The sequence below is a fragment of the Pipra filicauda genome, unplaced genomic scaffold (assembly GCF_003945595.2).
Source record: "Pipra filicauda isolate LSUMZ 115617 unplaced genomic scaffold, ASM394559v2 scaffold346_size766342_pilon, whole genome shotgun sequence".
Taxonomy (NCBI): domain Eukaryota; kingdom Metazoa; phylum Chordata; class Aves; order Passeriformes; family Pipridae; genus Pipra; species Pipra filicauda.
Genome location: NW_024104472.1, coordinates 169,503 through 195,622, shown reverse-complemented (window position 1 = coordinate 195,622; position 26,120 = coordinate 169,503). Strand labels below are relative to the sequence as shown.

At 36.4% G+C, this 26,120-nt stretch overlaps 1 protein-coding gene across 11 annotated transcripts in view; it reads left to right on the top strand.

The window, feature by feature from the left end:
• Positions 1–26,120, top strand: part of ZMYM2 (zinc finger MYM-type containing 2) — an 85,654-nt gene that overhangs the window by 41,151 nt on the left and 18,383 nt on the right. For 10 of the 11 annotated variants that reach the window (XM_039384312.1, XM_039384315.1, XM_039384314.1 and 7 more), the window contains 7 exons: positions 1,899–2,049; positions 2,770–2,885; positions 6,467–6,583; positions 7,142–7,292; positions 18,118–18,290; positions 24,247–24,412; positions 25,221–25,255. In XM_039384312.1, the coding sequence (XP_039240246.1) occupies positions 1,899–2,049; positions 2,770–2,885; positions 6,467–6,583; positions 7,142–7,292; positions 18,118–18,290; positions 24,247–24,412; positions 25,221–25,255 (909 nt within the window). The remainder of the gene's footprint in view (positions 1–1,898; positions 2,050–2,769; positions 2,886–6,466; positions 6,584–7,141; positions 7,293–18,117; positions 18,291–24,246; positions 24,413–25,220; positions 25,256–26,120) is intronic. The other variant, XM_039384318.1, reaches the window with a different exon arrangement.

Genomic DNA, 26,120 nt, shown 5'->3' with positions numbered 1-26,120 from the left:
GATTTACGTTTGAGGTTATTCTAGAGATACCAAGGATGTTTGTGCAAGCAGATTTTTTTTTTATAGTGGTTGTCCACTAGGCATGTTCCAAGAAGTCGAGTCCTTTATAAATGTAGCCTCCTGTATTGTTACTGGTGATACTGTGTAGTTTTCTTGATGCCCTTCTTTGTCTATTAGCCTGTCAGAGGAGATGAATGTATATTGTCAGACTATCTCTGACTCATAGAACAGTATAATTGCTGCATTTTGGTTTTGGTACTTAGCGTGAATTTCGTCAATATTTTGGCTCATTAGGAAGATAATTAGGTGCTGGGTAACATGTTTAAAGGTACACAGAAAAAAATAAGATAGGAAGGAAGGATCATGGAGTTGTACTTTATGCTCTGCTCTAGGCAGGAGCTTGATATATTGACAGATACCCTTTTTTGGAGGAAACCCACAGCAAAGGTGTCACCAAAGCAGCATGTGGAAATTTTGCTGTTCTCTGCAAGATGCTACATCCAGTTTGTGGTACAGGCATGTGTATTTGTATGTTTTTGTCTGCATGATCTTGTTATAGGGAAGATAACGTTATAGAACTTGCAGTCTGTAAGACTGGATTTAGCTAGTTCTCAAACGTAGGTAGTTAAAGATAGGAAGAGCAAAGATATCCTCTGAAGCTTCTCTTATCTGGTCAAAGTGAAGCACCTGTGAAACATACTTTGCCTTTCCTTCCCCCTTCAGTCCTTGAGAATAGGGAAAGAAGAAGAGGTAATGCCAAATTTTCTCAACAGAAGGCAGGACCTAAGTCTTTTCTAGTGCTCATTAAGGCAAGAACCTGTCTGATAGGAGGCTCATCACTACTGAAATGAGGAATTTTCTGTGATCACTATCAAAAACATGATACTATTTGTATGGGCAGGGAAGGTGTCTAGATATTTTTTTCTGAAACTTGGTTTATGGTGCTTGAGATACTTGCCTACCACTGACATGTAATACATGTAGCACATCAGAACTATTGATTTTGTGTGTTGACTGCGTCATTAGTATTTCTGCTTGGTGCAGCTTTTCTGTGCTTTTTATAGAACATTTGTTCCGTTCTGTGGAAAACTTGATGGACTGACTGCTGTGTTGAGAGATGTCAAAATTGAGTCTGTTACTAGATCACAGTTCCTCATTGACTTCAATAAGGAACAAGAAACTCTGCAATGTGTTCCTCCTGCCTGGAGGACTGGAGAGTACAAATACTTTCTTTCCAAAGTTTAGGACCATTATTTATTCTTCATAACTTCTTTACTATACGGGTGACTATGCAATGGAACAGATTGCCCAGAAAGGTTGTGGAGTCTCCCTCACTGGAAATATTCATGAACCATCATGATGCAATCCTATGCAATGTGCCTTAGGAAGACCCTGCTTGAGCAGGGAGGTTGGACCAAAGGTCACTTCTAACCTTACCCATTCTGTGAATCATATTTGCCATGCCAGATTCCTGTTTCTTTCCTAACAACCATTGTCGTATCAGAAAGGAGAGAGGAACAGAGTTCTTTCAGACTCTCCAACTCAGCACAACTTGCTGTATACTCTTATCACAGTTCACAGATTGGATTTGGAATGAGTTGGGATACTTTGGTTGGTTTGATTTTTTTGAAGGGGGTGTGTGTGTATGTGTGTTTTGTCTTTACACAGAATAGTTTTAGCTGGTTTTTCCCTAGGAGTAAGAGACCCAACCATAGTGCCAAATGCTCTTAAGAGGGTGATTATGAGAGGTGGTTGATTATAGGAAGGGTTTGATGGAAGAGCAGGTTGCAGAAATAAGTTTTCTGTGTTTGTTTTTTGTTTTTTAAGACCATAATTTAAAGTCAAAAGCCAAGCGTAGTTTTAACTAATGCATTGTTTTACTTTGTTTTGTGTTTTAGAAATGTGGCAAATTAACATCTTGTACTGGCTGCAGAGCTCAGTGCAGGTTTTTTGACATGACTCAGTGCATAGGACCTAATGGATATATGGAGCCATACTGCTCAACTGTATGCATGAACACACACAAATCAAAATATGCAAAATCACAAAGTAAGTGAAAAGGATGGTGGATTTTCATCACTGCTAAGAGTAGACTTTTTTTTAAAGTTTGAAGACTGGGGGTGGGTGGTTTTATTTTACGCTTAGTCTATGCAGATGTGACTTCATAGGGGTTTTTAACTTCTTTAAAAACAAAAGAGAAAAAGACCATCTTATGTTGAACACTAGCAAATGGACCCATGAGGGGTCATTTTCCCCACCAGCCTTTTTTCTTGGTGTTGAAAACAATTTTCAACTGTCTTAAGACCTCCTGTGAAAAAATGCTGGTACATAATGTGCTCTGATGTGTCACAGAATAATAGTGTAGTTTTTGTGCTCATGAATTCATATTCTCTTTTATGTGATCTAACCCCACCCCGTTTTTTTTTTCCTCAACCAAGAGATGGAGAAGGAAGGAAGTAGTTATCATGCATATTGATATTGTCTAGGTAAAGTTTTTAATCCAGGTGAAAGGAACTGGTAGATAACTCAAAACACATATTCTTCAATATGCAAAGCAGTCATAGATCTCAACCTGAAGTTGAAAATGCTCTAGTGAATTTTATGGAAGGAGGTGCAGTTTCATATTTAATGCTGATCTTTAGTTTTGTGTGACTTCTAGAAGCTGACTGGAAAACAGACAAGTCGTATTGAAATAGTGGAAAGGGTAATACTTTTTTTTTCACGACTATTTTGTGTTTATTTTGTTTGTAAACTACGTTTTTCTTTTAGGTATGGAAATTATTTGCCACTTTTGTAAACGAAACTCTTTACCTCAATATCAAGCCACAATGCCTGATGGAAAACTGTACAACTTTTGCAGTTCCAGTTGTGTAGCTAAATTTCAGGTTAGCTGTTGTGTTAAACGTTTTCCTCCCTAAATATTTGTGTGCCTATGTCTGTGTTAAGTAGTTACATATTAAACTAACTTGCTTGTATATACGTGCTTATGAGTTATAATTAACATAGCAGATAATTCTGGCTCCTAACAATTTCTTTGATTAAAATACTGTTTCATAATGGTAACACTGGCTGCTGTCTTAAACGTATAAAATCAGATAATAACAACCAATTTCTCCTTGATATCATAAGAAAACACAAAGCAATATCAGTACTTATTTTTATCACCTCAGCCTCTTCACAGAGGTGAGCCTCGCTAGTTTACATTGAAGATCAACAAATTTAGTCTCTTTTATACTAAATGTGGTAACAGAATTCTCATATTGAATATAATACTAGTAAAGGTCTGTCATTGGGTAGAGTGACTGTCTCTGAAATGAAAGGTTAGAGCCTAAGCCATTTTGGTGATGGATGAAACTAGCTGTTCAAGTTATGTCCAGAAACTGCAAGGCCAGTGATAGGCACATTGGAAAATGCTGCAATACTTATTGAAAATGTCATATTTTTAATATGACTTAAGGTTAAAGCATATGGGAAATGTGTTGTACTGATTCATCTCTAGGTGATCAAAGAATATTTGTAAAGAAAATGTTTCAATTTTTGTCTGTGAAAACAGTTTTCCCAAATGTGCTCTGTATGATTGATAATTGCCTCCTCATATGTTGTTGAACAGTTACACCTACACATGATTTTCCCATTTCCCATTGAACTTTTCTGTTTTCTGTCAACTGGACAGCAGATCAGTCTTTTAATTGCTTCTTTAATATATCCTATCCAGGATATCCATCATGTAGCCATGTTCTGTGTTTCCATCCTAACCAATTTGGTAGATGTCTGTCAGTGGAACTGATAAACAGAATAGCTGCAGATTGTTAGTATGTCACGACAGATCTGTAATACTTCTTGCAAACTCATTTAACATCTGTTTTATTGTACATGATCTTACAATTAATTGTGGCCTCAAAAGCTCTTGGAACAAATAAAACGAGTGAGTGCCAAATACAGCCTAAACTTTTTTGGATTTGCATATAAGTCAGCATTAAACGACATTATTGAATATAACTGCCAGATCAGTTAATGCTGGTTGTGGGTTTCCGGTCTTACTGAGACCTTGCTGACGCTTCTGTTGCAGTTTCAGTGCTGCATGTAGGAACATTAAGAACAACTTGATTCTTTCAAAGACTTTTTTTTTCTCAACTAGAAAAAAAACTAACCAGAGTCTGGCAGCCTACTAGCTCTTCCACATGTACACTTAGGTATAGAAATGTTTCCACAATTTGATTTTGTGTTGCTGTGAGCGAGGATAACCCTTCTGCCATGTATGCTGTGGTGGCAGAGGCAGGCCAGAAGCTGTACTGCTATGGTGGTCTTCTCAGAAGAGTCCTGGGCTGTGCCTGCCTACTATTCATTAGTAATTTGGCAACTTAAAGCAGTTTGAGTTGGTTGCGTTGAAGTCTGAAAAGGGCTTTACAATGATTTTTTGCTTTGCTTGGCACTTCCCATGCTCTCGTTGTTCAGGACGGGCTCTCAAAAGAGTGAATGTATCTACATGACTTCAAAGATATCTTTGTTCAAGCACAACGTAGATAAAACCTTGCTGTTCAGGGTGACCTGGGAAAGCTTTTAATGAATTTATGATCTTTTTTGCTGTGTTATTCTCTGTGTGTAATAATACTCCCAAATAATTTCTAAAGATACTGTAAATATCTTGTAAGTTAAAGGAAAGACAAGATGATGAAAATACTGTATGCCATGTCATCTTGACTCATTAAAATGTTATATAGAAGCAGTCCTTAATTATAAGCAGGATTTCATCTTCATTCCTCCCTCTATCTTCAGTGTTTCTGTACAAGTTGCCACATCTGCTAGTTATTTACATTTTCTTCATTCCTGAACTGGAGGTGGTGGGCATACTTGCTTTTAGTTTTCAGCTAGAGCTCCTAGGATTTCTATGGTGCTTACATGACCCATATGGCAGCCTGTGTTGAGCATGGTGTTTGCTCTGTGAAGAAACCTGCAAATACAGAAGGGCACAGGTTGGACCTTTGTGGCTCCCATGTTAGTGCAAGTCTTCAGCACCTTATTTAGAGCAGCCAAAGTGTAGCAAACCTCACTCAACCACAGGGTCATTTGCTGGATATAATGGGAAAAGTATGGCAATACCGTGTGTGTGCATCTCTGTTAAAGTTGTTAAGGGCCAGTGGGCCATTGGGATAAAGGTGTCATCTTTTCTTCTGTGTGGCATTTGGTTCTCAGGTCTTGCCTGTGATTGGGAAATGTGCCTGACTACTTCATGTCTGCAAACTCCTGACACAGAATTAATGCATCTGCATAAAATGATATTGCTGGTACTGCTAACTAGCACATAGCAGTGCCACCTATGTCAGGGTTTATATCAGTAATAAGTCTCATGGCAATTTTTCCTTTATTTTTTAGTGTAGGTAAACCCTTACTAACATGAGAGTCTGAAGAAAAGTATCCTGTAGCAGAAAAGTTTTGAATTTTCACTGTTACAGGGTGGAGAGGTAGTAACAAATCTGTCTGAAGAGAACTTGCCTTTAAATATATTTGTCTTGTAGCAAACAGTGTGGGAAAGTTTCTTGAGAAGACAGATGTAAGAAATGTTTCCTCTGGATTCTTCAAGTGTCTGTGATTGCTACTGATTCAGATTTTTTCTCTTGAACATGGCATGTGTAATACACCAGTAGTTCTTGCTTGATCAGGGAATGTGCAAAAAGACTGTTCTGTATGCACATAAGACCTACTTGGAAGATACTGGTACTGTATAATTGAGTTCTCTTATCTACTGATTGCTTCTGAAATGCATTAAAGAAATTGCTCAGTTTACAGAATTAAATTCTCATACCTGTACATGCAATCTGTAGTATTTTTCTCAATCTTAAAAGCCTGGATTGTTTGAATAACTGTATAAAAATTTAATAATTGCATCTTCCTGCCGTGGTGATTGAGGCTAGCTAGGACTGTTAAGTGGTTTTCTCTTAATCTAAGTAGATGTTTCTCAATGAAAACCTTTAATATTTGTGTTTTCAAGTGGTATGCTTCAGTAAGATATTGATAATCTGCCTTGGTGACGTTTGGATTTGAAAATATTTTGTTTTGGATCTTTATCTGAGCTTCTGTGACCAAAATGATGCAAGCTGTGAAGTGTATTTATCTGAAAAGATGTGTTTTGTGATTAACGAGTGTTCAGTTTGTGGAGACTTTTTTTCATTTTTATAAAAATTTATTTACCCTTAAATAATAGATATTAGAAAGGTAAGGTAAAGAAACATGAGTTAAAGTAATTATGGTGGAAGCAAGGGTAGAGATTCAAAATTGGAAAACCTAAGATGACAACAGAAAAGGAATTAAGGTAAAAGACTAACCTGCTATGCTTTTGCCATAATGCTCCTGAGTTTATTTATAAACTCCCAAATTCTCGAACACTATAAGCTTAATTGAGAAAACCCACCATTTTAGAAGTAACTTTCTTTTTAGTGATGTGTGTATATATATTTATGTTTTTCAGACTCTCAGTGTGCAGTCTTCAACAAATGGTCAGTTTGTCTCTCCCGGTGATATTCAGTTGAAATGTAATTATTGCAAAAGTTCTTTTTGTTCAAAACCAGAAGTACTGGAATGGGAGGTAAGGGGTTTTTTGGTATTATTATGACAATGATGAAGTGTTAAAAAGTTTAGACTTTGAGCTCCAGTACAATTTTTCTAGATAGATATTTTATAAGGTATTGAAGCTTAAAAAGTTCAGTTAAAATCTACCTAGTTCTGTAGAATATCATTTAACTTCAGTATGGATAAAAGCAGAAGTCTTTGTTCATATATAGTATCTGTGGAATTTAAAGAAAAATGTAATTTCTCAGGTCAGCTGTAAGTCTGAAATCTGCTTTCATCTTCAGTTTTTGCACTTCTCTATGAACTGAGAGAAGTATCTGAAGAGGGTATGCTAAGATTGATTGGCATATTTTCCGTTCAATATTTTCACGTGAAATAAAGAGTATTTGTAGCACTCACTATTAGCTTCATTGGAATTTGTTAATGTTTAGCATTAGAAGTCATTGTGTGTTCGCACTTCTGTTTACTTTGCAAGCTGTGTCTTAATGGCAACTATTATTTAAAACTGCACTATCCAGACCTTAAGATTTTATCCATTAACCCTATTCATGGTGCTTTGCAACTTTGCATTTAGAACAAAGTGTATCAGTTCTGCAGCAGAGCATGTTCTGATGATTATAAGAAACTGCACTGCATAGTTACATACTGTGAATACTGCCAAGAAGAGAAAACGCTGCATGAGACGGTGAATTTCTCTGGTATCAAAAGACCCTTTTGTAGTGAAGGTATGTATGTACTTGGGTTTTTTTTAAGGTATTGGTCATTGTAGTTCTACTGTGGTTGACTTACTTTGATAATATTTAATGTTAAAATTTAAGGTACCAACTTATTCTAGTGTATTTGAGGCTAAACCAGAAGTTTCTTCATCATTATTATTAATGAAGTGCACGTACTTGTTAATTTATCTGAGCTGCCTTTAGAGCTTTTCACCACTTGCTCCAGGTTAAGGAAGAGCGAGTAACGCTCTTGAGTGTGTGTGTGTGTATAAATACATACACATATGTAGGCACATGCATATCTACATGTGCACAAAAAAATCAATTTTTAAAATTTGTTTAGCAGAGTATATACCAACAGTAACTGCACTGATGAATACCAAACTTTCTCTTTGATTAGTATTTTCAAAATTTAATACAACTGTGGAAGTTCTATGTTGGCTTAGAATGGTTATTTAAGCAATAACTTGAATGATGCCTGTTGATGTGTATTGATTACTGTCACTATAATTTTTTTGACTAATTACTCAAATTTTCAAAAAGAATACAAACTGAAAGGGAACTATATGGGCATAGGATTCTTTAAAGTTGCCTTAAAGCATGGTTTTAATAGAAACAGCAAAATAGAGTCTTAATGAGGACCAATCCTTTCCACTTCTGGTGAGCTCTCCTTTGATACTGGTATTTAATCATGATCTTAGAAGTCCTTAGAAATTTAACTGTGGGTTTGGATGACCTATCTCTCAAGAATATGGTGAATATTGTTTTTCTTTAGTTATAATAAAAACACTTTCACTGTCAATTGATAAACCCTGCTAAAGATCTCTGCTTTCAAGCAGATTAAACAGTAGATGTGCCCCTTTACTTGTAGGAGGATCCTGTTAAGCTGGAGAAGGGTGGAGTGCAGGATTGGAGGCAGCCTTCCTTCCATGCCATTCCCTTATAACTCTGGACTCTGCAATCTTTTATTTCTCAACAATGGAGTATGGTGACTTAGGGTTTTTTGCTGTGTTCTGGACTGCAAAGTGATAGCTGGAGAGTTAAAAAAGAATGAAGCAAGGCCCAGCTTCACAGTGTATCATTGCAGTGCTCAGCAACATCTAGCTAGAAATTGATTCTATGAATTAAACAATTCCACAGAATATATTTGAACAAGAGCAAACTACTTTTCTGGAGATTACAGTATATGGTTTTATTACTGTGAATATTAATAACTCCCTCATTTTAAAGCCTGGTGACTGTCACAACAAACTTAGTAAGATTCATAATGCCAGCTATACCATATTACTACTTCTGTATGAGGAGGCTTGAAATAAGTGAGGACTTGTGTTTCCTATTGGAAGATTTGAGAAAGGAAAGAAATAAAAACAGTCTCTGCTGTGCGAATATAGTTAATAAGTGGGGGAAATCTATTGCCAGATGTCTTAGTGCTAGTCTTGAATTTTGCAAGTGTTGGACTGCCAACTTAGGAGGAAATATTGTTTTTTTGAGGGTGAATATGTGAAATGTTATCATAAAACCAAATTTTATCAGCTTATTGTGATGGTCTGAACCACTGAGTAATAGAGAGAGAGTAGTCAAAAGCACCATTAAGTAGATTATAACTTGAATAAATATAGCACATATCTGCAAGCTGTAGCTGAGATGATGCATATGACAAAGAGCTGATGTGTTCCTGATGCAAATAATCTGCTGACCTGGACAGAAATTCCATAGGAACAACCTAGACCATGTATTTTAAAGGAAAACCAATGACTGTCATCAATGGCTACAGAAATAGTGCAATCTAAGAGGTAACAGTGTTTAGATCTGACATGGGAAGAAAAGCACCAGGACTTCTGGTGGACAGAGTGGAGGTCAACAAATAGAAGTTCCATCATCAGAGTTGATAGATGCTGCTTCCCCCTTTTCCAGGCACCTACACACCACCAGTTTGTCTTCGGTGTCATGGCCTTTTCCCAGACACACGTCCAACTGTTTGTCAAGTAGAAAAACTAGTAGAAGTACCAAATACTTGTTGGATATGGAGGCCATCCTGGTTTTGATATTGCAAAGTGTTCAAGAAACCTCACCAATATAGATTATTTTTTTGAGCATGCAATTATTCTTCACCAGAAGACAATGTATCACTGTTTGAGAAGGAATAGCTGAAAGTACTCAGTCACAGAAGTTACTGGCGTTTGTGGAAGAATTGAACTCTCAAGGGAAAATACTGGGAAATTTCAGGGATGTGTTTATAAAGGGTCCTAGATAAAATCAGCAGAAGTAAAGAGGTGTTGAAATTTCTGCTAGTGTACTTATTTGTTCATCTTCAAGCAAAGTGATGGGAAAGCATACATAATGGCATACATCAATGACAAATATCTCTTGACTGCTTAGAACTGCCTAGCTGGAGTACTAAAGGTGTCATCATTGTTCTGCTCATATTCTTCATACCTGAGGGTTTTTTTACACCTACATATACATACGTATTTACACACAAAGCCCGGCAACCACATTAAAGTCTCCGGGATTAGTATTTCTGTGCACTTTCATTCCAACTCTGTTTCTTTATATATTTCTTTTGAGATATTTAAAAATATGTGCAGGGAGTAGCTGAAACTTCCATTACAGTAAGGTATAATTAGAACTGACCTAGATTTTGTGCTAAAGATGGTTATTAATTCTTTCATGGAGTATAGTATGTTTTTTCTGTTTTTGTTCAAAAGTCGGATGCTTTGTGGAGAATGAACAACCTGAGTGGACTAGTGGAAAGAGTTTAATCTGTTCCCCTGGTGCTGAGGCTTTGGAAATTAAACTGTCCTGGTGTTTTGCCACTAGAATGGTGCATTCCAAACTACCAGTATCTAAATTAAATAAGATGCATATTACGTACACTAAAGAAAATCAAAGTTGCTTGTGGATTTTCATGTATGTATAGTTGCGTGAGTGACAACTGAGGATAGGCTGTGAAAGTTTTGAGTCCTGAGGAAATCTTCAAGTTATTGGGGCTTGGGGTTTTTGGGGGTGGGTTTTCTTGTTTGTTTGTTTGTTTTTGTTAATATATATCCCTTCTGAGAGTCTAGGCCAAAAAATCTTTGGCAATCCCGCAATAAAACTATTTTATGATGAGTATCACCATAATTTTTATTTTACTTGTAGACTTATTTTGCATTCAGTTCATCTTTTTAGTAGAACTAAGTGTTATGATTTAAATAACACAGGCTTAATAATCTTATAATGCGAATTTTAATAACACTGATTCATATCCAGTAGTCTGTTTCTTGGAAGGAGAAGGTCAATAAGCTATGGAGTAACTCAGTTATCTGATGCTTGGGAATTCCTTTCAAACGAATAATACAGATAAAAGACAGCTATGAAACCAGCAACTGTACTGTCATCTTGACAGCATGCTAATAGCTTTCTGGGAATTATGGATTCTGCAAATTAAACCCAATGTAGACAATTCTGATGTTTCATCTGAGTAGTGATAACCTCTTTTGAAATACTGTCAAACTGGCAAGTAGAAAAAGAAATTTAGAAAATTAAGTGATTATAGAACTGAGAATGTCTAGAATGTCTTTAACCTTCATTTAAAGCATTGTAGATTTTAGAGTGGGATTTTACTGACCACTGCTGCACAGTGAATTGTTCAGTAAAGTATACTATTAAACGATTAGTTGATTAATTTTTAGATTTACATGAAAACATTACAGATAATTGAGATTAGCCTAAACGTGTGTTTAAAATCTTATACAGATGCTTACAGAATAGTGTTTCACAACCAATTAAGATACTACCTGAAATTTATAGCAATTCTTGTTGTTATTAGAAACTGAAAAAACTGATTTAAAAACTGACATGTGATATGAAGTGTGCTAAGACTTAGTTATAGTTTCTGCGTTTCTCTGGTCAGTGGACCAAGGAAGCTGTGCTAAGCTGCTGTGTTCCCCTAGATGAAGGGAGTTGCCATCAAGCCTGCTTGAATCACTTTGTTCCTGATGTTTGGTCTCATTATTTTTAAAGTGAGGGCTACAGAAACTGTTTAAACACATCTTTGTAATAGTTTACATTATCAACTGTCTATTTTAGAGGCACTGATACAGCTTTTAAAAATAAAATGGACAGTATTTGGGCTAGCATACAGAAATTTTTGAAGACTGTAGAAAAGCATCCTTTTTTATGCAAAATTTTATGGTATAATTGAAACTTGATAACTGCATACTGCTTTGCAATAGCTGTCAAGCATTGGTAAGTAGTATAAAATGTGGTTATGGGGGGGAAAGATATTTAGTATATGTAAATCATATGTGATTTGTAAATATCACAGTTAAGTGTTTTGCATGATGAAATCTTTTGCTAGCTCTTGGGTTTGTACTTCACAGAGCCATTGCCTCACCCTTCTGCAGCTTTTGACAGAGGCCTACCATGTTAAAATAACTTGTTCTTGCTCTGGTGCTTTTTCTGTTGTAGCCTATCATGTTAGAGAGTTTGGCTTTGCTCATGACCACTTTTGGCCATGTCTCTCTTGAGACAAATTCTAACCTAAAATATCAGCTTCCTGGTGGCTCTCTTTGAAGGTTATTTGGTGCTGAGTTGGAATATCCTGGCAAAAGGGTACAAATGAAAAGCAAAACATGTCTTAAATGCTATAAAATGTATGATCCATAAAAATGCCCTTTGACAATTGCAAGAGTCATGTTGTTACTAAGGGAATATATTCCTTTCCCACAAGTCAGATTAGTAGAGAAGGGGAAGTCAAATGTGGAGGGATTTTGAGGTGCGTGAGCTATTCTGAGAGAATATGACCTCCTTTGACTGCTGTGGACAGAAGGTACGATGGGACATCCCTGACATCCCCTGGAGCCATGACAGTTTTCGTTAGGGAACTCTGATGACACAGTGCAGTTGTTCAGACCACATCATCTGATTTAGTAGTCTGGTATTAAATCTTTGAGCTGCAAATGGCTATTTCAAACAAATTTTGTTACTGTAAAAGTTCAAATATTCTTTTCTGCTGATAAAAATGAGTAAGGGAAAAGAGACAGGATATTCAAATCGGACAAGTCCCTTACGAAATATTTAACAGGTTCCCTTGCAACAGAAGCACCAAGTGAAGGCTTTTGGCATGCCAAAGGAAAACGTAGTTCCATGCCTTCTAGGCAAACACACATGGAAGAGCTGGGCAGTTTGCTCTTGTGGTATTCTACTTGTGGAAGAGTCTTGTTGTGTAGATGTAGTTTCCAGTTAGTGCTTGTTGGATGCATATCTTCTGAAATTACTTGAAATTTTTACCTTGTTAACCTGGATTTTGGTATTTCTGGTAGTGTTCTTGTAGTTGAAAAATATGCTGTGGAAGAGATTATGTTTATCTTCCTTCTGTCTGTAGAGGGAGAACACTGATACTGTTCAAGTAACGTCATTTAAATTTTGAGTACATGTTGTGCTGAATTTTGAGATTTTTTTAATTCATGTAGAGCTAATTTCTAACATGGTAAAGAGTATCAAGTGAAATCCTGTGCATTGTTCGACACCAGTAGTCCTTGTTAAATTATCATCCTTTGGTGTTAATTCCACTGTTGTGTCTTTTAAAGAGGTTTGAGGTAGTTCTTTAAGTGAAGAATTGGCTGTTGCAGGTAAGGGGTGATGCAGTTTAAGGTGCTGAGATTATGAGCACAAGAAGAAAGCTGATAAAGATGCTTCTTATTAACGTGAAAGAATAATCAACCTGGAAAGATTTAAGAACAAGCAAAACGTGAATAACTATGTGGGAGTAGGAGAGAGGAGAACAGAAGGAGATAGTATCTAATTATCAGAAAATATTAGGATAAACTGAGAGTGTATAAAAGTTGAATTGAATTATGATAAAAGATTCTTAAGCTACAGGCAAGGAAGGAAGTGGTACACAGCTTCTCTGTTACATAAAGAGGATGGGGTCTACTTTAATAGTAATCCAAGCAGGACACAAAATTTGGATGCATTGCATTGTTTTCCTAAGGATAATGATGTTTCTTATGAATCCAGGGACAGCGGATGATGGGAATGTGGGTATGGAAGAGGTTGCTATTGTATGCAAATCAATTCAGAGGGAGATACAGCAGAAAAACGTGGGTGGAACATAACTCCAGAAATCTTTAAGGCCTAACTTGTGATGCTACAGGCCTGTTGTTATTCTTCTCTAGATGAAGTTGTTAATGGATAACAGTGGAAGTTATTACAAGATGAGAGAACAGCAGGTATTGTATGTTACTTGAAGGACAAAGATAGTCTAGTAAGTACAGCCTTTCAGAGGTAAAAAAACCAATTGCTTTTAGAATGGAACAGTTCCTCTCTATAAAAGATATTATTCTCTGTGGTAAAAAGAGACTGGTGTTGAGGACTCAGGGAATATTTCTAGTTCAGCATTCCTTTCTCACAGCTGCTTGATGTGGAAATGTACTGAACTTCCTCTAATTCAGGTAGGTGCTGCTAGGTGGAATAGAATCAGGTGCTTAGTAGCTTGCTTGCACTGAGTCTGCAGTCTGTCAAGTGAAGCAGTTTTCCTACAGTGGGCAACTCTGCAGTGCTGGCAACTCTGCACAGCTGGACCTGGCAGCCCTTGGATCTGCCAAGAGAAAGGAAGCCCTCTTAACATAGAACCTGAGGTAAAGGTTTGGATGAACTGGTTGGGTGTTGTCTTTTTAGTAATCTTCTGTTGCATGTGTTCAGATCCCTATCTTCTCTCCACCATTTATGTGGGGAACCAAAATTCTGGACTGTTGGAAGAGATGGATTTTGTATTGGGCTTTGCTTGGAAGCCAGAATTCTAGTAGTGTAATTAAGGATATGTTATGTTAATTTAGGAGATAAACAGCTACTTCTTTTTTGCTGCTTCAGATTTTGAGTTGGAGATACTTTGTCTGAAAATGCTCCTTAGTGGTCTTTCTAAGACAGCTGACTTACAGAGTGGTCTGTTAGAATTTTGATAAAGATCATAAGTGATGTAGCTTGAGGCAGATAACCTGTGCTTACACTTTTCTTTGAAAATAAGAGCTGTTTTCTCTCAGTCACTTTAAAGCACTTAGAGGTTTCCATCTGGTCACACTGTAACTTGTGTGTTTGTGTTGTAGCTGAAATCCTGGGGAACTTGAGATTTTACTCATAACTTTTTGTACAAAATGTTGGGGTTGTGTTAATACCCACCCCAGAAGGGAAGGGTAACTCAGCTTCTTGTTAAAAAATCCTTTGGGGTGGATTAGAGTGAAACAACACTGAATGATCGGTGTTTGTAAATATATATATGTAGGGTATATTTTAGAACAATTTTGTTTCAAAGGAAAACAGGTATGTAGCCATTTTGGTTGTTACCATCTGTAATAATACAGCAATGTTCAAGCATACAAATAAAACTTAAGGAAATGTATAAGGAAAGGAAGAGAAAGAAAGGATAAAAGTGGTGGAAGGAGTCACCACCTGCTGGATCCAGTGATGAAACTCGGTATTGCAGCTTCAATGTCTATTGGTTGAATTGATGGTCTTGATCCGTTGGGGGTGGGGGAAGGCCCCCTAAACTCAAAGATTTTATGAGTTATTATACTCTGCAAGCTCAGGTGGGAACACCTAGTACCTCTCCTGGGGCAGAGTTTTACAGTGGTTAGTGTCAGGGGACATGTCATGAGTCTCTGACACCTTCTAAGAAGTTACAGCTGCCTCTTATGTCAGCATCGGTCATGGTCCATTATGGTCTATCAACTGAGATGAATAGCCCAGGCTAGGTGTGAAATGTCTTCCGATGCTCCCTGGAGGGATTTTCACAGCGGAGTCATCATGTAAGGGAGGACATTGGCATGATAAGAAAGATTATTCCACCTCGCAGGATTTGCCTCTTATCAGCCTCTTCCCTTATCTGGAAATCCATTTTGTTGCTTCAGGTATGCAGGCCCTTCTGCACCTGGGATAGTTGGACAATAATATCCCCTTATCTTATCTCAGGGTCCTTTCACAGTCCAAAGTAGGGGGCATATTGAGGGAGGGGTGGGCTTTGCTGGATGAGCAGCTCTTTTTTTTTAGTTTGCTACAGTGGACAGAAGTCTTTTGGTGATCTTACGATGTTTAAGCCATTAACCATTTCAGTCTCTTGCAGGTTGTCAGCTGTTTGTTTTAGGCAGTGCTTATACTCATGAACCCCAAGTCCCCAGGGGAGTTAGGCTGTCCAAATCCTCAGGACTTTAGTGTTGATGTTGGAAAGATCAGACAACCAGTGCTTTTTGTATTACTCATCAGAAACATACTGTAATTTAAAGCCCACTTCATAGTCATGTCCGCAAAGCCATGATGAATGCTACTGCTGTGTTAATTCAAGATTTCCATTGTGCACCATGGAGACCAAGTTGTTGGAGCTCAGAACCTGTTTTGTCAAAGGCAAATACCTTTTTCCATACAAAGAAAGTCTTACTATTCCTGTCAAAACCATAGCATTATCATAAAAATGTGTATCCTAGGTTGCACAGAGCACCAAGGACCTAGGGAGAGGCGTTTTGTTTTCTCTTTGTCTGAAATGACAAGATCTTGAAGCTAAAACAAATATTCCCTGGCCAGGTAGATTAAGTTACCTATTACAAAGATGTGGAAAAGTTTCAGACAAATCTGAAGAAATTTTGCTTATGATGTTGCAAAAGAAAACCTTTGTACTTCCATTTTAACAGTCTTCACGGTTGTAAAAATCTACTGTCAAGTTTTATAAAGATGGATTTTCTATCATCTGTAGAGGCCTCCTTCAGCAAGAACCCCTACAATCAGTGATCTATTGAAAAAAAAATGTGTTTTTCAGGCATTTAGTCTTAATGGCTGGAATGTTAGACTTTTTGTTTCCCCTTACTTAATGTTCACTGCTCATTTTTTTTCCGTGAGTCACAGAGATGTGGGAGATGTTTGACTGTAGAATGGAAAATTTCTTACCTGATAACTTTTTTTAATATAACAGCAGCAGCATCTTTAATTTTACTTCCCTTAGTTTAGCAGCCAAGAAAAATGTCAACTTTGTCAGTCCTTTTTGTAAACTATTTAGCCAGGTGGACACAGGTTGCCTGATTGGTAGTAGAGGAGTAGTACTAATTTATAGCCTTGAAATGTTTATGCAGCATTGAATGGCTTTTCTAAGACATAGCTGAAGAGGAGGATACATTGTGGTGCTAAACTATCTCTGGAATTGTAAAGAAGTGGAAAAAGTCTGATGTACCATGCAGTAATAATGAGATACAGCAGCAGGAAAAAATACTGGCAAGAAATTTCGCATGCTTTTAATGGGTACTTTTAACTAATAGCTTGCACACACTGGTATCTTTAGGATTGTTATTTCCTTCAAAGCAGTATATTTAAAATCCAAATTAGTTTAAAACTATTATTACCTACCATGTCTTATTTGTGTAATATTCTATAATTGTCTTGTTTTGAAATTACTAGCAAATTTAATTTGTTAGCAAAGCTTGTTGCATTGCAAGTTAACATTCCTCAATAACCTTTTGGAAGATGCTGTCTGTTGCAGTTTCCATTTACATTCTTGTGCTTTTAGTGATTTAAAAATAGTATCTCAGTTTCACACATGAATTCAACCCTAATAGACAACAGCACAAGTCACTTAATTGAAATTACTGAATTTTGTATTCTGTATGGCAGAGGAAGCGCGGTATGTATGTTGCATATTGAGTTTTGTAATGTACTGGGAGTACAGAAGTCTGCATCTGTTAGACTATACATAAGCCCTTGCAGAGTGGACACTTGGAAGACTTGAGTTCTGGTCTTTGGTGATCCTGTGATATTTGCGAGATCATAAAAACAGGTGCAGTACCTTAGGTCTGTGTAAATGTTATCTCATCCCTCCAGTGTTTAATATAGAGAGTTACTTTGTCTTCTCATTCTGTTCTCTTCTATAAAATTAGGACAATTACAGGGGTATATGGTATATGATTTAGGCATCAGCTGAATAGACACTAGATTTGAGGTAGTTTAAATACATTATATTCTCAAAATAGCCTAAGTAATAGCTACAGTATTCATCTTTTAACACATTTAATATGTTAGAATGTCTTTTCCAATTTGCTTGAGGGAGGATCAGATTATGGAAGACTATAGCTGTCATTATGGCAACCTTGAAATTATGACTGCATAACAAATGAAAAAAAAAAAACAAACACAAAACAACAACCAACCAACACAACCAGCACCTCCACCCCACCCCATTATGAAAAGACAAATTAAAACATTAATTGCATACAAATTCTTCACTAATTTTATGTGTAATCTCCTGTTATTGCATAATTTTTCTCAGTACTGGTCATTACTTACTTTTTAGTCATATTTTTAAAGAAACTCCTCAGTTCTTAGGTCATCTTGTACATATTAGTGTTCTTAAAAATTAAGTGATTTGTGGTATTAATATAAATAAAAGTAGTAATAAAATTAAGTTGATCTATGATGATAGGTATTTCTTTGGTAGATAGTGTAATCTGGATATCTAGTATTCTGAGGATGTGCAATTGAGCAATTTAATTCCAAGTCAACGCTTCTGTATGGGTCTTTATTAAAAGAAAATTATGTATTTTTTTCCTGACTGTTTATTCAGGGCTTTGATAAGCAAAGATTCAGCATAGGGTTTTGTTAAAAAAGATGCAGGCATCATAGGAAACCATAGAGTTATGCAGGAAAGATATTCAGGTAAAAATGTCTTGAAATATAGTTTTATTATGCAACCTGAATTTGTCTGAAGCCCCAATTGTTAGCTGTTGTTGTATTCATTTAATTTTCGATATTTAACTCTTAACTGTGATATCTCTCTGTAAAAATTACTTTGTTCCTAATGTTTAAAATCTGTTTCCAGGCTGCAAGCTGCTATATAAACAAGACTTTGCAAGACGGTTAGGACTGAGATGTGTTTCTTGTAATTACTGCTCACAGCTGTGCAAAAAGGGAGCAACTAAGGAACTTGATGGTGTAGTGAGAGATTTCTGCAGTGAAGAGTGCTGTAAAAAATTTCAGGACTGGTACTACAAGGCAAGTAACTCAGAATTTTTGACGAGAGCTCCACAGTTAAAAAAACCAAAAATGCACATGTGAGGATATCTCAAGGACTGTGCAGCAAATATGGATTACTTCAACAAACCATTTGCTATACAATAAGCAAATGTATTAATTTGAGTTTTTTTGTAGATATAGGAGCAGCATTTCTGTCATCAGATTTTATTAATTCATTTGGCAAGGAAGTCTTGAGTTACAGAAAACCAAGAAATTACTATGTTTGTATTTGTTACTTTACAACTCCAATTTTTTCTCAATTGATACCACATTTTTCTTGTCAAAACTTCTTAAATGTGTATTCAGAATGTTGAAAACACTGTTAGTAGCAGGTGGATACCTTGAGTTGACTGACAATAAACTAGGTTAGCGGAGTTTTTCTTGTTCCTGTTTTTGCCTCCTTTTTTGCCTTTTCCCTCTTCCACAGTTTGAACTGCAGAGGCTTATTCAAAGGGAAAAGCAAGACCAAATGGATTTCTAATAAAAGTTTAAATCAAACAGATGGCATCTATTTCTAAATCTCTGGAAGTTTAACTACCTTGTGAAGCACAACCAGCAAAGAGTTCACATTAAGAGGTTTTGTTTACATTTTTTGAAAGAAAAAAGATGAAAACCTGCAATTAGTACCGTGGATAAAATATTTGATCTCTGTTGTGAACATCCTGGAAAGCTACATTGATAATATCAAAACAAGAACTTCAGTTGTGGATGCAATTGCAAAAAGACAGTACAAAATTCATCACTGTACCAAAACTCTGCACACAGCTTGGAAGGCAATAAAAACTTGAAATGTTAGAGGGCTAGATACAAGTCCTGTAATTCAAGATGATCTACCTACCATAAAAGAACTGAATATGAAGACGTAGCTGATATTTTGGAATGGCTGGTTCCAGAAATGTTACAGCCAAATGTTGTAAATTCTTTATTTTGAAAAATGTATGTAGGGTACTGTTAGACATTCCTAAAAAAAACCTACTGAAGACCATGTGTTTCTTTTGTCTCCTGTGAAAATAGGGGGAGAAAGCTTGGCTGCAAAGTTCTTAACTAAAATGTTAACTTCATACAATAAGATTAAATCTATATGCCTTAAAACTTGGGATATGGGGTGAAATTTATCCCTGCATAAAAAGTGCCTTCTGATGGAGAACTTAATAAATCTTTGGTGTGCTTTAGAATCTTTTGGTGATTCAGCAAACAATATAGTCTGGGAGTGTGCATACCAAACTAGTTTTATGTACATAAGCTTCTATGGAAGCTTGTACTGTGATTCAGCTTTGAGAACCACTTGAAAACTTGGGCTTCGGATAACCCTGATTCATGGGATAAGGATAATTGGCCCATGAAGTCTGCTTAAGAAATGCTTGATGGTACAGTGTTATGGGAAGGTTAGATATGCTGTTGTGAAAAGGCAATTTAAACAGATTTTCTGATAACTTGTGACTTTTGATATTTTTGATGATTTTGAGGTGTTAAATATTTCTACTTTTTGAATCTTACACTTGCTAGTGGAATTAGTGTTTCATTATGAAGAATTGTTCATGGTCATTTTTTTCAAGTGCTTCTTAAAGCCTTTACGTAGTTGGGTTTTGGTTATAAAAGGTTGGGATTTATTATATGGGGAAGACATATAATACTTTTGGGAAATTGTGTCTTTTGCTAAAATTGTCTTTTTTTTTTTTTTTCTACCTCCTTGCTCGTAACTTCCACCACTTTTATAAAAGTCACTCCAAATATCTTAGATTTGGTAGTGCTTCAATAGCTCATATTCTTACCTAGCCATAAATAGATGATGATCAAAATGTAGGAAGACTGAATAGATAAGGGCCACTCCCCGAATTTGTACTTCATTAGCTGTTTTGTCTGTTAGCTTCTTAAAAGAATAGTTACATATGTATGAGCTTTGTCTCATTTATGCAATGTTCAGTGTTATTTTGGAGTTTCAATGACTGTATACACGAAGAGAAATAAGTAGTAATAACCTAGTAATGTTTTAACACCATCATTGTGTTCATTAAACAAGTGTTTGTCTCCATCTTCTTTGTCTACTTTTTTTTATGAACACATCTTTCTCATGTAATAATATCTGGAAAATATTGTAATGTTTAGAAATAATCAAATATTATGAGAGAACTTCCCTGAATGCCAAAATTCTCTTCTAAAAAAGCCAAAAGAAGTTAGCAATGGTAGAAGCACAACAACTGTTATCTAGAAGTGTTAGAAGTTAATCAGACTTATCTAGAATTGTCCTTTCAAACTAATATGAAGCATTGAAATATAAAAGAATAATTCAGCCCTAATCATCTGTTGGGCAGCAGCTACAGTTACCAGTTGGTGCCAATTTCTGAGGAAGTTTCTGCTCTATGGTGTCCATGCAGCTCCAAGACAAGAGGTAAAATTGTTGGTATCTTGAGGTTAGCTCCCCAAGTTATTAGACGTTCTCCTGTAAACTTGCATGCATTGATTTAGATATTAATCTGAAAAATGCCAGGGGAATTTCAGTATAAATGACTTTAGTAGCCTGATGTTTGATGACCATTTCAATCATTTGATGTTATCCTAGAGCATTGAAAGTACCTTGAAAAAGAATATACAGTTCTGAGAACAGCACAGAAATCTGTTTCTTTAAACATACATTGAGAAACATTGCTGAAAGTACTACAGCTGAAGTGCACACAGGTCATTCGAGGCTACAGTGGAGAATTGATTAGACTCAGCATGTACAGTGGTGACTGTGTATTCAGTGGAGGTCAGATGTCTGCAGCAAAGAGGTAGGGGTGGGGAGCTACAGTCCGAGGCATAGAAAAATTATTGTGGCTGGTGAGCTCAGATAGCAGTGATTGTCAGCGGTGGTAAAATTTGAAACTGGAGCCAGCGTTAATCAAAACGGTAAAGGCAGCAAGACAGCCTTGTGGAATTTCTCTTATCTGAATTCAGCCGTTCTGTAGATGGCATCTCGATTTCCAGTAAGTACTCTTTCAGAACAGTTGATCTCCTTTCTGATAATCATTCACTCTCTGGAAAAATCTTTTGCTTCTTATTTATTGCAGTTGAAGTTGTAATAGACAGCTAAGATTAGGCCAAGTTAATACCGTTTGAGAACATTTAGGAACAGGTGATGGAAGGATTAAAAATGTAAATAAAAGCCCCCCATATGAAGAGTTTGTTCTTTAACCCAAATTTGGGGCAGACATTAGTGCTTTATACTAATCACCATGCCCATTTGAACATGCTGAAGAAACGGGAAAAGAAATATACCAAAAAGTAGTTACGAGTTGCAAAGGACTTAATATGCAGTTGAAGCATAGGAAGTAGAGATGGGCTTTTTGGAAACAGAGATAGAGCAGACTTGAAGGCAGGTATTTTGGAGAGTCAGTTATAGTGACAGTATTCCAAATGAAAACAAATGGAAAGGGGAAGGAAGGAAAAAGCAGAAAGTCATAAAATCATAGAATGTCATGATAACCATTAATTTACTTTCATTAAATGTCATGGGCAGGGCAGTGGGTGAGCAAGAAGGTAGCAGAAAACTTCAGTGAGTGGAAGGGTGTATAATACTGACTGTAAGCATGATTATGGAAATGGTAGAATTATGGTGGAGCAAATGTAGGGATGAGAAGTGAGGCATCGCTATAAAGGAATCTCAAACTTGCTAAGGAGTAGTAATTTCCATGGGGAAGCAAACCAAAATTTTTTTTTACCAAATTAACTTGGTAGCAGCTCAGGAGAGACAAAGGCCTAAAGCAGACAAGGAAAGGGAGAAAACAGTTACAGGAATCATAGAATCACAGAATAGTTTGAGGTTAGGGGACTTTTAAAGGCCTTCTAGTCCAACACCCCTGCAATGAGCAGAGGCATCTTCAATAAGATTAAGTTGCCCAGAGTCCCATCCAACCTGACCTTGAAAGTTTCTAGGGATGTGCTGCCTACAGTCTCTCTGGGCAACCTGTTCCAGTGTTTCAGCACCCTCATTCTAAAAAACTTCTTTCTGATATCTAATCTAAATTGACCATCCTTCAATTTAAAACCATTACTCCTTGTCCTATCACAATAGGCCCTGCTGTAGGAAGGCTGTAGTTGCTGGATTTGACAAGATTTGACCCATTTTTCTTTCTTTGAAGGAGAGAAAAAATTGAGCAAAAAGTGGTGCTTTGATAGTCAAGCAGCTTGCAACAGATCAGAATAGATCGGCTTTTCTGTACATGGGTCAACTGTCAATCAGTGTTAGGTGGGCTTGAGATTTAAAATTACAGTGAATTATACATATTTTTTTTTCTACTGGTATTTTAGTCTTTTGGTGGCTTTGGAAGATGCATTTACATTAAAGGTGTGAATTCACAGCTTCCCTGAACTGATAAGTCTAGACTATTTTGACAACACTCTACATTTCATCTTCTTCCCCACTCCCTTCCAAGAATACAATTTACTTGCTCTTTTGTCCCACTGAGAAGATACCTGCTGCAAAAAGAACTGTGGATCAGCATCAGTGGAAAGTCCAAGTGATAAATGTAACAAATTTGAGGGAGGATGGGGATAATGCAGTGGTGTAAGGTCTCTGTGTGCCCTGCAGGTACCGAGCACTACTGCTGACACCTGCATAGAGGAGGGGGAGGAGAAATACCTGCCCTTCCAGGGGCACCTGGCGCTAAGCGTGAGGTGATCCTGAAGCTACAGCTTTAATTGCTCCCAATTTAAAGCTGGTTATACTGTTAGAATAGAGTCTCTACATATCATCTTTAAATACTTGAAAATTACAACTGAGAGCTTAGTTTCTTACATTGCCAGAGAATGGTGCCAGACTGTTCAAGTACAGAGAAGGAACTAAACATTTAATTATTTTTTAAATTTGAACTAATTGACCTGTTCATACGTTTTTGGAGTCACTAAAACTGCAATTGGACTTCTTTTTGGTTTGTTTTGTTTTTTAACCATCAGAGCCTTGTGATAACTGCAATGTTGTGTATGGTTTTATGTATTATGTTTTATGTTGCATATTATAACTTCCCTCTTCCTCTTCTGGCTATGTTATTAGGTTGACTTACTTTGGATTCCTGAGCATCTATAAAGCTTTTATTTTTTTAAGGTCTGCTTTAGAGTGGAGGTTGCAAACAATATTGAGGCAAACTGTAGTACAAACAGTTCTTTGCTTAGGTGAAGATGTGAAACTGGGGTCACCACTGTTCAAATAATAATTTATAGCATGGCAGATTAAATGCAGCGGAATCTATTTTGGAGAAAACCGGTATCTGTCTTGTGATGCCTCATGAAATACCATGTAGACTGGTGAAAGATAATGTTCGAGTTTCAAGTTAATTTGCCAGCTAGATTTTGGGGAACCCTCTTTAGTTTGAGAGCAATTGTGGTTTATAAATCAGAGAGAAATTTGGACAAACTAAAGAACCGGAATCTAAAATTGTTGCCAGACTACTAAAATAATGAAAATATAAAACCTATTTACACTAAAGGGCTGATTTGATACCTAGAGAAGTGATTCTGTTGGTGACTTAAACCCACCAAACTTTGGAGGGGAAGATAAAACAACTATTTGTCCTCAGTTCAATAGGATCATTAAGGAGTCTGTCACTTTCTGCTCTTGTTTTGCAGAATGCTTCAATGGAATTAATTAAAATTGATGCATAAAATTATTTTTTTTTGCTGACTGTTTAGAAGTGAGCAATTTTTAAAGACTTAGTGAAGAATTAGTAAAACAAAGTAGATTTATTCAGGGTGTTAACCCCCAGCAAACAATGAAGAATGAAGTAACAGATGTTCCTGTGTTCACAAGTTAGAAGGTAGCATAACTGTTGTAGATGAGCGAGACTTGACTGTGTAGTGGTAATGAGTCCTCAGTACTCTTAAAAATGTGAACTTTTAAAATGTAGAAATAATTATTTTCCAAGGCTTGTTTAAAAATGTCAAAATCTTCCTTTGCATTAAGGCTGTACGGTGTGACTGTTGTAAGTCTCAAGGAACTCTCAAAGAGAAGGTGCAGTGGCGCGGCGAAATGAAGCACTTCTGCGATCAGCACTGTTTGCTCCGATTCTACTGCCAACAAAATGAACCAAATCTGGCAACCCAAAAAGGACCTGAGAACTTACACTATGGTATGTGCTGCTTTATGGCTGATAAATGTCGAACAAGATGCTTCCTTTAAATGAAAAATTGAAAGCTGCATGAATTATTTATTTGTTGTGATAAACTGCATTAGGGATTATCGTATTTTATGTTATCATGAGAGGCATCATTGAGCTGTTTTGGGTTAAGTGTAACTTTAGTATTGTATCATTGTGGGAACAGAAAATGTTTTCCTCTTTTCGTTGTGCTCCAGTTTGTCATTATTTGCTCTGTGGAAACACTTCTCAAAATCCCTTTTGGTCACAGAGAGCAGATAAACGCACTAGGAATGAAAAAAAAATAAATTAAAAGGAATTAAAAGGAAATAAGTGAAATGGAAATGAAAAGAGAATGGAATAAAAGTATCTAGATAAGAGGAACACGCTTCTTTTTTTCCTTTCTGTTGGTAATAGGTACTGTGTAAATTTGCTGATGGACACTCAGTGCAGATTTATATGATGTTAGGGCAAGTCAGGCAAAGTTCATATAAATCAGCTTTTAAATTAATGTAATTATGGCAACACAGCTTCTTTGTATAACTGTTTTCATATTTGTATTCAGACCTGGCTAGAACATTGATTTAGTGTTTACCTTTGTGTAAGACTCAGTACCGGAGTTGAGAGGTGCCTGTGAAGGAAAAGTCTTGGGTGCAGTTCTCACCTGCAATATAGTGCTCATCAGTGCTGTTAATTTAATGTTATATTGATCAGAGATGTTGTCTTGAGTTGCTTACTGAAATTTGCTTTGATTTTGAAGAAGGGGAAAAACAATTCTAAAAATGTTTCCTTATGCTTTTAGATCAGGGCTGTCAAACCCCCCGGACAAAAATAACGGTAAGTACATATATTTAACACACACACACTCATAAATATATATCTATATATAAAAAGCATAACTAGATATATTTTAAACTTGAGATCCTGGTGACTTAAGGGGATGCTATTAAAAAACAAAACTTGGTCTCTTTGAATGATAATTTACAGAGTTTTTTAGTCTTCTTCACGTCAGTAGTTAAAATATTCATACTTTGTCTTTTTAATGTCTTCTGGGAAACTAAATCATCGGCCATTTGTTTTACATCTATAATGCGTTTAAGAGTTGCTTAAAAGTTAGTCAACAAACTGTGTATCTTATTCACATGTTTAGACCAACTGGGTGTATTTATTGAGTATAGAAAGGGAAGAGAATTTCACTGGCCAATTAAAATATGAAGATTGTAGCTCAACTTTGAAAGGCTGAAAATAAGGCTTCATATCTTAAATTTTATAATTCCCAAGAGTAGAATGGTCTAGGTGGTCGAGGTCTGATAGGCTTTGCTGCAGGTGGCAGAGTAGGGAAGCATAACTAACCTTTTGCGGGATTGCTGTCTGGGAGAGTGGGATCATCAGTGAAGCAGCAGCCTTCATTTTCAGTTTCGGTTTTTGTCAGCTTGTCAGAAGTATTGTTATTGTTTTCAGTTAGCCTAGGGTATTTTGTTTGAAACTTAGTTTTGTTTTTATTTATTTGTCACATGGAAGGTCTCAGAACTGCCTATTTTTACCAAGTAAAAAATTGACTCACCTTTTAAATGCAAATAGGCATTAAAGATAAATCTTAGACTTAAGTGAAAGTTTTTTGATGGCATTATAAATATATTTGTGAAAAACACAGAAAATAAAATTGCTTAGGTAATTAGAAACATCAGACAAGCTAAGCTGT